The sequence below is a fragment of the Malania oleifera genome, chromosome 6 (genome assembly GCF_029873635.1).
Source record: "Malania oleifera isolate guangnan ecotype guangnan chromosome 6, ASM2987363v1, whole genome shotgun sequence".
NCBI classification, from domain to species: domain Eukaryota; kingdom Viridiplantae; phylum Streptophyta; class Magnoliopsida; order Santalales; family Ximeniaceae; genus Malania; species Malania oleifera.
In genome coordinates this window covers 43,930,235-43,943,040 of record NC_080422.1, presented here as the reverse complement: position 1 = coordinate 43,943,040, position 12,806 = coordinate 43,930,235, and the positions used below count along the sequence as shown (strand labels likewise).

The 12,806-nt window shown below is 34.8% G+C and overlaps 1 protein-coding gene across 3 annotated transcripts in view; it reads right to left on the bottom strand.

The window, feature by feature from the left end:
* LOC131158231 (uncharacterized) overlaps positions 1–8,611 on the bottom strand; it is an 86,660-nt gene extending 78,049 nt beyond the window's left edge. For 2 of the 3 annotated variants that reach the window (XM_058112956.1, XM_058112955.1), the window contains exons 1-2: positions 8,341–8,575; positions 2,511–2,895 (exon numbers count right to left, since the gene is read on the bottom strand). In XM_058112956.1, coding sequence (XP_057968939.1) covers positions 2,511–2,895; positions 8,341–8,474 — 519 coding nt within the window. In that variant the 5' untranslated portion in view covers positions 8,475–8,575. Of the gene's footprint in view, positions 1–2,510; positions 2,896–8,340 lie in introns of all 3 variants that reach the window. The other variant, XM_058112954.1, reaches the window with a different exon arrangement.
* Positions 8,612–12,806: the final 4,195 nt, after the last annotated feature.

The following is a 12,806-nucleotide window of genomic DNA, read 5'->3' as shown; positions in this document are numbered from 1 at the left end:
GTTTGAGTAGATTTACGGCTATTATGGGAAGGAGGATAGAAATAAAAGAGGGGGGAGGGGCTCGGCCATGGCTGAACCTCACCCATGAGATCTTGATTGAATTGATTTTGAGTGATGCTTGGATGAGATCTTCATTCACCACGGCAAGTGAATGTGAACTTGCTTTCCCAATGGCCATTGATTTTTCGATTTGGTTGGAAATTTGTTTGCATGTTTAGATTTTCACAATCGACTTTGACATCAAATTTTCGAATCTCTCACTTGTTGGAATTTCTTAAATCCTTGGTCAGAGATTCGTGTTTAGTTCAGTGGTCTGGTGTCTCTACAAATCTGTTCGTGGTTTAATTTCTACAAATCTGTTCATGCGTTCGAGATCGGTGATGCTCCATCCATTCTTATCAATCTTGTTGGTTGTTTTCCAGAATGGGTTGTTGTTAAGCTGTCCTGCCAGTTCAGGGAAGGTTTGATTTTCAATTCATTTGTTCTTTGGTTCTTTTTGTTCGCATCATCCAAATCTATTCATTGCTGTCTGTTCAGATGGGTGTTCGCCGGAATTTCAGTGTTTTTCTTTTTCTGATCAAAGCTTCATTTTTTCGATTTCCGGTTTGTGTCGTTGCGTGCATTTACAGCACTATTGAGATTTGTTGTTTGCTCACTATTCAAGATGTTGTTGCTTCCGCGTGGCACAGTGCATACAATTGATGATCCGCTCGGCAATCTTAAATACAATAGCAGTTCTTGTTTTTGTTGGCAGTCCGTGTTGCATTTATTATCTTCAAAAGGTATTGCTGGAGAGTCTCAGTGATCCATTCTTCAAATTCAAAAGCTGGTGTTGTTTTCAAAATTGTTGAATTAAAGTGAACGGGTTTGATATCTGAATTTTATAAGAGACCGCGGAGGTAACCATGAGTTCCCACACACTGTTTACACTCACGCACACACTGTTTACACTCATGCACACACTAAAAAAAAAGACACACTGTTTACACTGTTCACACACCTGCACACACTAAAAAACACACACTGTTCACACCCTCATGCACACACTAAAAAACACACTGTTTACACTCATGCACACACTAAAAAATACACACTGTTTACACTAACTGTTGCACACACTTTTACACACACTTACACGCACCACTCTGAACCCATTGATCTTGACCAGACCTTAAACAGGTTACCTCCCCTTTGAACTGGTTCTTCTCCAAACCGATTCGGGTCCCTTGAACCAGAATGGAACCGGTTTAATTTGTTATTTTTATTATTAACAATTCACAATAAATCCAAAAAATCAAGAAAAATTGAAAAAATTCTAAAAATGTTTTCAAGCCAATTTTCATTGCTTTCTCATCTTAAAATAATTTTTATGTAAAAAATCACCAAAAAAATCAAAAAATGCTAAAAATTCAGAAAACTCGGGAAAATATTCTAAAAATATTTTTAGGACTTGATTTTCATCATTTTTCTTTAATTATCTTTCTGTTATTTCAAAATTTGGGAAAATATTAAAAAATCACAAAAATTCACAAAAATGTTTTTGCACTTAGAAAAATCATAAAAATCATCAAAAACCATAAAAATATTTTTGAGGTCCCGAGAAATTGTTTTCATCCCAAATGAGTCCAAAAACCTCCCAAGTTACAAAAAATATATTTTTTCCTTACTTAGCAAAATCGTACAAATTTCCAAAAACCTAGGAGCGTATTTTTGTAAAGTATTTTCTCGATTTTCCTTCCCAATGATTTCAAAGGGAGGCATAAGCTCTCAGCTTCAAAACATATTTTTGCATATTTTGGGAGGGAAAAAAAAAGGTAGAAGATGAAGCTCAAATCATGTATCCTGAATCAAAAGGCCTTGGGACTTTTGGCATGCATAGCATCAGTAGGTAGAAAACTGCATGTAACACTTTCAGAACCCCAAGTGTGCAAGTGCCAATTATAAAGCATGCAGATCAATCTTTTGGCTAGATTACTACATCCAATTACTGCTTAGGCTTGCGTAACTTCATCAAACAACAAAACTGCCCACGGCAGATGGTTGGTTTGCAGACAAAATGAGCAATGCGCACAAATAGATATCCAACTTCAGAATAATATGTCCATAGTATAAATAAAGTGCGTCAGAATCAGTAATTGCTTAAGTCTCTGAGTTGACAAATCTGAGCCAGCTAAAAAGTATTTTTTGAGCTGTGTGCTGTCACCACAAAAAACCGAGGGGAAAAAATAAAAAAAAAAAACCAATAGGATTCCATAATGAAAATATAGAGATATTTGCCTTTTACGTTTAACTTCTAACTGTAAGTCTGTAACACAACTTCCAGAATCAAAGTCACACACTAGGACAAGTTAGTTGATGCTTAAACACATAAAAGCATAATTACAAGCATTGGAAGCTAACACTAGCATTTCTTATGATGATCACTTCGTTTTTCATAAGTGATTGTGAATCTTTTTGAAAGATAAAAGCGAGTGAACAAAAGTGACCAAATAAGAAAAAGGGATCCATACCTCAAACATCACGCTAACAACTTCAGCATCATCGCGTGCAGGAACATATTCTCCCTGAATTATTCTTGCATTTATCTCTTTCAAGTGTTGAGTGACCCTTTCTTCATCAAGATGCCGCAGCACATCAAGAAGGGGACCAATGGAACTTGATTCATACTCCACACAATACATCTCTTGTGCTTGATGGTGCTGACAAATACATTGTGTGCATCGACGCATTTCTTTAGAGATCCTCACCCAAAGAAGCTTGAGAGGAGAATCATGATGCTCATTTTTGAAGTAATTGTAAAATGTCTCCACAAGAGGTCCCATCAAATCCCAAAAGCCACACCAGATATGATTTTCAGTTGGTGAACAAATTAAGAAGTTAAAAGCATCTGCAAACCTGAATTCAGAACATGAAAAATCTATTTCACTAAATGATGAAGACAAAAACCAAACATAGACCAATCACCAATGTTCTATGACATATATTCAAAAACAGCTAAAAATACAATATATATTTTGAAAGCTAAGGCTCCTCCAAAGATAATGGGTTCTACACAGTATGATGTGATCAGGAATTAGGACTATCACCAAATAATCAAAGCAGAGACAGACATCTACTAAGACATTCTCTCCGTTGTGTGCTATTGCAGTAACAAAACGAATGCACATCATATTCTGCATCATCCCATTTTCGGGAGCATTTGGAGTACTCTACAGTTTTCTGGAGAACAGTGGGCACATCAATCTTTTCGATCTGGAGAGATTTCTTCATCACAATTCAGGATTTGGGAATGAATAGAATAAGATTCTGTAGCTGTCTCCCAGCAGCACGATTAGATATTAAGATGAGTACAACGCTAGGTGTTTCAAGGGGCAGATTTTTGTTATACATCAGTTACGGAGCAAGAACATTTTCTTGGCCTCATTGTGGTGCTCTGCTTCTGAGCTTCTCAAAGGTATATCTTTGGCCTCATTATGATGCTCCATCAGATCAGTTGAAATGATTGTTCGTTATTTTTCTCAGGAGGATGTCTAATCCTCAAATTTAGTGTTTCATCTCTTTTCTTCTTCAATAAATTCTTCTTTGTAGTCAAATATATATTAATAAAATTACCAGGAAAACAGGTCTCATTAAGTTTAAAATTGTAATGCTTCCATTCTCTCAAGTGAATATATAGAAGTTTCCTGTACCCAAGAAAGGAATTAGTTTGAATGACTGGCAATTTAAATTTTCCTGTTGCATGGAAATCCATAGCCAACATAAACTGTAAAATTGATTTGAAGTGTTAAAACATGGTCAACAATAACTAGGCGAGAGCAAAAGATTAAAAAAAAAAATGATGGCCATGAAATTCAAGTCATGAGTGAATTTTTTCCTCCAAGTTGGACAAAGTGCATCAAGGCAAAAAAGAATACACTTTGTTTAGTTGCATTCTCAAAAGAAGCAGTAATGTAGAGAACAATTGCTATTGTATTATCAGTAGCATGAATGACAAATACTCATAAAAGAAAACAGAAGAACATGCAAATTCTTTTATAAAAAGGATAAGTATAAAGACAAACAGTAAAAAAGACTTACACAGAAAAAAGGACAAGAAGTTCTCAAAAGAAAGGCCAAAATAACAAATAAAAAATAAAAAAGGAAAAGAAACAAAAAAGATAACCTAAACTTGCTAGACAAGAAAATCCCACTTCAACCCTTTTCCCTCATAATTAATTGAACAGATTGACCAAGAAAAAATGACAACCACAAATCCATCTGATCCACCATTTTTGAGTTTTAATATCCTTCCTATTGATCCCAAATGGAGATGAAACAGGGGTAGGCAAAATACCATCCCTACTCTGATTCATAACTTTCTGGCATTTACCAATGACACCTTTCACATCATCAAGCAGAATCCCTATCACATGAGATAACACCGTCTAAATCATAGAAATCATAATGCTCCCAAACCTCATCCAATAATAAACCAGCATCACAGGCAAACTCAGTGTCGACATCACTCATTATTAGACACATCACCCCATTCTTTTTTTTTTTCTTTTTTTTTTCCCTTAAGACAATCACCCTCATTACCTTCTCATCTGATTCAGTCTTCTGAACATTTAATGTTTCCATAATACACAAATGCCCCTTCATTTGATCACCCTCCCATCAGAATTAACTCATTCCTCTTCAAAATATTTTCTCATTTTAGAACCCACCTGCATCACCATTCAACAAACTACCAGTAATCATCTTAAATTTCCACAAAATTTTTGAAATTCTGCATACCACCTCCCTCAAATTTGAAATGACAATCAATTTCCATCAAAATTTCCACCATCATCCCAAATTTATTGAAAGCTTGAACTTTCAACAAAATATTTTGAAATTTTAACTATGGAATAAAATTGAATGAAATTTCCTGGAAATTGAAAGTTGGGATTCAAAACCCAAAATTGAAAGTTTCTCCTAACAAGTCTTCTATTTTATTGAAAATAGAGGCTACAGCAAGAAGGATAGAGGCTACAACAAGAAGGATATGAAAAAGAGAACTTTCAGGGGTCCCTTTGAGGGGCAATCCTAAATTCGCGAAGTTTTAGAACCCAATAGCGGAAAGAGAGACAAAGAGGCTGGATGGTTGGAAAGGGGTGCTTTTTTCCCATGGGGGGAGAGTCACCCTTATTAAGGCCTGTTTATCAAGTATCCCGTTATATTGTTTCTCTATTTTTCAAATTCCAGTCAGGATTGCAAATAAGATTGAGAAAATAATGAGAGATTTCTTATGATCTGAAGTTGGGGGTTTACAGGATCATTTAGTAAGGTGGAAAGAGGTCTGCAGGTCTAAATGGAGGGAGGGCTGGGTCTTGGAAATTTGGTGTCTAAAAACACTGCAAGATGAGCATCAACCTTTTGACTCCTAATTTATCAAAGTTTGCTTCTGCACCATTAGATTTTTCCTCCAAACAACATTATCCCTTTAAAATCTCAACCTCACAAGAATTTTGGTTCTTTATAGACCCACCCTCTCACTCACTGCCAAGGTCCCGCCAAAGGTCCTCTCCTCTAACTAAATTTCATCTTCCACAAAACTTCTAGAATTGCTTGAGATGGACCTTTCTTCTGTAACATCTTCCCCTTTATTACCTTCATGCATTGTTACTTCTTTCTAAAGAAGAAGAGGAAATACCCTCTTGGCCATCATGAGTTTGCTTCAAAGACGAGCATTGCAATGTCCTATTTGCACCTAGGTTCTGCTTTGACGACAAACACCTATTGTGAGTCCTTCAGCTGCCTTCAACATTTAATAGGAGAACTCTAGGCTTGATCAATTACAAACACCTCTTGAACTCCTTGAGAAGGAATTTGGGCTAGTTTCAAATGAGCTAAGTGAGATTGCAGACCTTAGACTCTCCTTCTATGTAAAATCCTCTTATCATTTAGCAATTTGAGCCTGCCCAATTAAGTGGCTCCAAGAAATAATTGGGCCTCTCTTCTTTGCATTATTTTGGCCCAGCTTAGGAACTTCAAATTGATACTAGCTTGATCAATAGGCTAGCCTAACCTCCCATAAAGAGTCAATGAAGCCCCCTTCCTATCCATTATTCGCCCCATGTCCAAGCAATTATTAGAGTACCAAGCTGGCACTACCTAGCCTTCAATGCCCATCTTCCCCTGAAGGAAACCCTTGCCACCTCTTATAACCTCACATCACCAAACGAAACCCACCCATCACAACTATGGAATATTTAAAATCCAAAGAACCTTATTTGCTCCTCTCAATGAGAACCCATGGTCCTCCACTTGCAGTCCCCCACCCCTAGTGAACACAATATCGCTCACTTTCTACTTTCATTATATTATGCACTCACTATTTTGATGATAATTTCCTTCCCCTACAACGTCCTTTTCCCACTAACACAAATTGGCTCCACAATCGACTATCAATTTTCTTCATCACATATTCATCACCTGTGCCAGGAAGAAGAGACCTAACCAACACATTGAATTCTTCCCCCAAAACAATGCCATCCATCAACTTTAGACCCTCTAATAACAAAAAATAGATAATCTCTTCCCCTTACATCCATGCCCTAATTTCAAAACTTTCCCTACCTTTCTTGCACAAATGGCCATCCAATATCTCGAACTTCTCGAAAACCACTACCCAAGCTCCCAACTCCAAGAAATGACGAAAACCCATCAAAGAACCATTTTGCAACAATTGACAATAACCTCAACCCACCTATTACGCACCAAATTTTGTTTAAGAATGAAAACATCCTCATTTTATCCAATTCTTGATAGAAGGTCTTCTCCTCAATCAGGATTGAGCAAGCCCCTTAATTCATAGCATCTCACAGCCATGGTGTTCAGCAAGAAAGACACGAATATTAGGGTAGAGTAAATGAAGCCCCCTTCCTATCCATTATTCGTCCTATGCCCAAGCAATTATTATAGTACTAAGCCAAAACTACCTAGCTTTCAATGCCCATCTTCCCTGAAGGAAACCCTTGCCACCTCTTATACCCTCACATCACCAAACAAAACCCACTTGAGGCGTGAAAACAGTCTCTTACAAAAATGTAAGGTAAGGCTGCATGCTATAGACCCATTGTGGTCCGCCTCTTCCCTGGACCACGCATACGCGGGAGCTTTGTGCACCGGGCTGCCCTTTTTTATATTGAGAGAGAGAGAGAGAGAGAGACAGAGAGAGGGGATTTTGATTTCGAAATTTAAAAACTTAACTCAAAATATCAAAGTTTAAGGACAAGGTAGAAATTAAAGGCAGGGCCCTTGAGAGATATGTTGGAACTACATAATAATGCATTCTTCATCACCTTTTCTTGCCTTTATCATTTTTCTTTGGGGCATAACTATTTCCTCCTTTTTGATATTGACAAGTCATATGTCTTCTTGGGATTTCCATTTTCAAAGAACTGTTAATGAACTAGAGCCTTGTGAAGATTCTAAGGAAAATATGTTTTGGACCCAAAATAAATGAAGAAAGGCAAACTATAGAAACAAGCATTTATGGTGGGAGATTTGGTATGCCCTAGGCTGCAATGACAAGTTGACAGTGCTAATCAACAGTAGCAGCTCAAGTTATTGGCACCATGACACTCCATTCCAGGTACTCCAACAAATCAAATTCGCCTATAGAGTGTGCAGACGTACATTTTCTATGATTCACATGCTGTTTCATGTTTCTTGCCTCAAAAAGAAATTTGGACACCATGTCAAACACTCAAATCAATGTCTTCTTCTTCCTTTCTTCTTTGGAGAATGAACACTACAACCACTGCTCAAATGACATTTGAGTGTCAAAAGCTAGAATCAGTAAACAGATCGACACAAAGCAGTACGTTTATCAGGGATGCAAAAAACAAAAACACGCTATTATATTTTTCTTAGTGTCCATTGGGACAACGTGTCATGGATAAAGCGCTCAGCAGTTATAGTCCATAAAAACAAAGACAGCCCAAAGAGGTCATCAATTACATGTCAGCCTCAAACCAATCCGGTAGAAACTCAATCTCACAACTCCACTCAATGCATACATTGCATTGCATGATAACACAAAAGCTAATTCTCAATAGCAAAGGCTACTGCCTGCTTGGTTGCAAATAGTAACAAAATAAACCAATTTAGGCTAATACAACCATTTAGGCTCCGTAGAAATCAATTAATCTAAGAAACAAAACCAAGAAAATCAAAAGACTCAAACTTGCATCCCTTGCATTTTCCTCTGTTTTTTTTCTCCGCAACCTAAGGGAATAATAAATGAAATGAACCTACGGAGTAAATGTTTGAACAAATAGAAGAAAAAGAAAACGTTGAAGGACTAATACGAACCATTCTTCCTTCTGCTCGCGAAGGCGATTGACTTTCGAGGGATCGGAGCAAGCATCGTCGAAATTTTCGTCTTCTTCTTCAATATTTCTCCATCGATTCAAGAGTTCTCTTCTAGTAACTGGTTTCTTAGCCATTGCCAAATTAGGAGGATCTCAGAGGTTTCTCAAGCCATGCATAGGGTTTTGCTTAAGGAGGGATGGAGGGAGACGGAGGGAGCAGGGAGAAACGAGACAGACGGCGAGAAAACCGGGTACAACTGTCTCGAGTGACCAAATTTGCTCGAGTTTTCGCAAAGAAAAAGAACAGGCGGAATCATTTTCTAAAATTAATAATAAATTTAATATTATAATGGTATTTTGGAATATACATAGAAAGTTATAAGAATATTTTAAGTGATGTAACATGTACATTTATGTGGATAATTATCTAAATAATATGTTACAACCTTTGGTATCTTCACGTAAAAATTCATTATGTGGTTAATATTTGGAATATTAATGTATTTACTTATATAAGGACATACTTTTCAACAAAATGAGATAATAAGAGAATTAGTAATATCTAGTTTCTAAAAAACTAAATTATTGAATTTATATAACTCCAATCCTTTTTGTATTCCTCTTTTATTTTATTTACAACACGTTATCAGTACGATCAAGTTTCTAACGGTATAGTAAGTTTCGTTGGTATTATTTTAAGATAAGAATGTTGTTTCCTTTAACATTTGTTATCTATATAACTTCAGTTTTTCATCAAAATATATTTATATGTTAACTATATCTCTTATCTTGAGTACGTATCCTTAAATATTTTTATGTTAAGGTATATGTGAGGATAACATTTTTATTTAATACTTACCTAATTTTGAATTTTTATTTGTTTTCAGAGTGACTTTATGATGTCAAACCTTACAAAACTTTAATTCGTTGTCATTGATATTTCTGGAAGAAATTATCTCCCATGGGTACTTGATATTGAGATTTACCTTAATTCTATGAATATTGGAAGTACAATTGAAGAAAGAAATCAAACATCACTGCAGGATCGCTCGCAAAGGTAATGATTTTCCTTCAACACCATTTACACGAATAATTGAAAATTGAGTACCTTATTATTAAAGATTCATTAGTCCTTTGGAACAACTTAAAAGAGATATATGAACACTAAAAAATGGTAATTCTTCCAAAAGCTCGATAAGATTGGATACACTTGCAGCTACTATATTTTAAAACTGTAAGTGAATATAATTCAGTCTTATTCAAAATTAGCTCTCAATTGAAGTTATGTGGAGAAAAAATTACCGATGATGATATGTTAGAAAAAACATATTCGACTTTTTATGCCTCGAATGTGCTCCTGCAGCAGCAATATCGAGAGCGTAAATTTACAAAATATTATGAGCTAATTTCTTGTTTACTAGTGGCTAAACAAAATAATGAGCTTTTGTTTAAAAAATTATCAATCTTGTCCAATTGGCTCAACACCATTCCCTGAAGTGAATGTGACTTTTTCTCAAAGTCATGCATGAGATCGTAGTGGTAAAAGGGGTCGTGGTGGGAAAAATTGTTGAACCCATGATGATCATTCTTCAAAGTTTGAAAGTAAAGGTGTTGAAAAGACTCAAAGAAAATGGGCAAAGAATAAAGAAAGTTCTTAACAAAATAACAAAGTGCAAAATAATGACAATATTTGTTATAGGTATGGAACAAAAGGTCATTGATCTCGAATATGTCGCACTCTTAAACACTTAGTTGATCTTTACAAGGCATCGTTAAAAGGAAAAGGGAAAAATGCTGAAGTGAATTTGTCTGAACCCATTGATGCTAAATCATACCAAATAAACTTTATAAAATGGAGGATGACATGTGTTTGGTGGATAGTGGCACGACTCACACAATTTTTCGTGTTAAAAAATATTTCTTGCAATTAACATTAACTGAAATTAATGTTAATACAATATCTAGCTCTGCAAATGCAATAGAGAGCTCTGGAAGAGTTCACATTATGTTTCCAAATGATATAAAATTATATATTGATGATGCGTTGTATTTTAGTAGATCCCGAAAAAATCTACTAAGTTTTAAAGATATATGTCGCAATGGATATCATGTTGAAACCAAAAATAAAAGAGATATGAAGTATCTTTTTATTACATCTACAGTTTCAAACCAAAAGATCATATTAGAAAAATTTTCAAGTTTTTCATCTGGCCCATATTTCACAAAAATAAGGATGGTTGAATCAAATTTTATGCACCGGAAGTGCTCCGAGCCTAGAAGTTTTATACTTTGGCATGATCATCTTGGCCATCCTGGTTCAATTATGATGCGATGAATCATTGAAAATACACATGGACATCCATTAAAGGATCAGGAAGTTCTTTTACCTAGTGATTATTTTTGTACTTCATGTGCTTAAGGAAAATTACTTGTTAGACCTTCTTCATCTAAATTATCTTTAGAGTCTCCATCTTTTCTGCAAAGGATACAAGGAGATATTTATAGCCCAATCCATCCATCTTGCGGGCCATTTCAATATTTCATGATTTTAATTGATTCTTCCACTCGATGGTCACATGTTTGTTTACTTTCAACTTGTAATATTGCTTTTTCTAAATTTCTTACTCAAATAATAAAATTAAGATCAAGTTTTCCTAATTATCCCATTCAAACTGTCCGTTTTAGATCATGTAGGTGAATTTTCTTCAAAAGCATTTTATGACTATTGCATGTCACTAGGAATAAGTGTTGAATATTCTATTGCACATGTTCATACACAAAATGGTTTAGCAGAATCCTTCATTAAGCATTTACAATTTATTGCTAGACCTACGCTTCTGCGATCAAAGCTTCCTACATCTGCTTGGGATCATGCTATAGTGCATACTGCATCTTTGACTAGAATTAAACCATTGCATATCACAAGTTTTCAATGTTTAGCCACCAACCTAATATATCTCATCTTAGAATTTTTGGTTGCATTGTATATGTTCCTATTGCACCTGCATAACGAAGTAAGATGAGACCACGATGTCGATTTGGTATTTATGTTGGTTTTGATTCTCCTTCCATCATTAGATATCTTGAACCACTAATAGTTAATCTTCAAGATTTCTAGATTGTCAATTTGATGAATCAGTTTTCCCGTCATTAGGAGAAGGAAAAGGTAAAGGATTAAAAACACAAGAAATTTGTTAGAACACACTAACTTTGTCTAATCTTGATACATGCACAAATCAATGTGAACTTGAAGTTCAAAGAATAATTCATTTGCAAAATGCTGCAAATCAATTGCCAAATATTTTTACAGGCACTAAAAGGGTCACTCAATCACATGTTCCAGCTGCAAATATTCTTGCCAGATTGATTGTTCCTGAAGAACACCCAATGGGAATAACATCTAATGAATCTAAAATGCGCCAAAAACATGGTAGACCAATTGGTGCAAAGGATACTGTTTCTCAAAAGAAAAAGAAAGTGAATAAAAGTGACAACCCAGCAGATATATTCACAAAAGTATTGCCAACTTCAATTTTCAAGAAGCATGTACATATCGTTAGAATGCGACAACTTAAGGATATTTCTTAATTGATTATATTTTTAGGGGAAGTATGAATATTGTACGTTTTTTCCTTCGTTAAGGTTTTATCCTACAGGTTTCCTTAGCAAAGGTTTTAACAAGGCATATTCATAGTATATAGTCATCCAAGAGGAAGTGTTATAAAACATGTATATTTATGTAGATGATTATCTAGATAATAGGTTACAACCTTTGGTATGCTCACATAATGGTTATGTGATTAACCTTTAGGATGTCAATATATTTGCCTATATAAGGACATATTTTACAACAAAATGAGATAATAGATGATTAGCAACATCTAGTTCCTAAAGAACTAGACTGTTGAATTTCTTTAGCTCCAAACCATTTTGTATTCCTCTTTTATTTCATTTATAACATTAAGATAATTATAAATAGTTATAAAAATAAATTTGACATTATTATGAGGATATTTTGGAATAGTTGCAATAGTTAAAGGAGTATTTTTGAGTAATCATTGGTAGTTATAAGAATAAATTAGATAATTTTAAAAAATTACACCAAAGAAAAATCTCATTTATATTATAAAAGAATAGTCATGGGCATGCACACGATTATTTATTCTTAAAAATTTTTTGTAAAGAAAATAATAAAAAATTAAGTAGTATAGTGGCATTTTGAAATAATTGTAAATAGTTATATGGATATTTTAGTATGGTTATGAGTAGTTATAGGGATAATTTTGAAAAAATTATAAGGACATTTAGGGATAGCTCTGGGTAGCTAAAAGAGTATTTTGGAATAATTATGATTAGTTATTGAGATAAAGTTGACATTTTTGGAAGATGACCTAATAGGGAGAATTCCCTTTATAGTATTAGAGACTAACAATGGGCACGCACTCCAAACTCTCTATTTTTAATTTT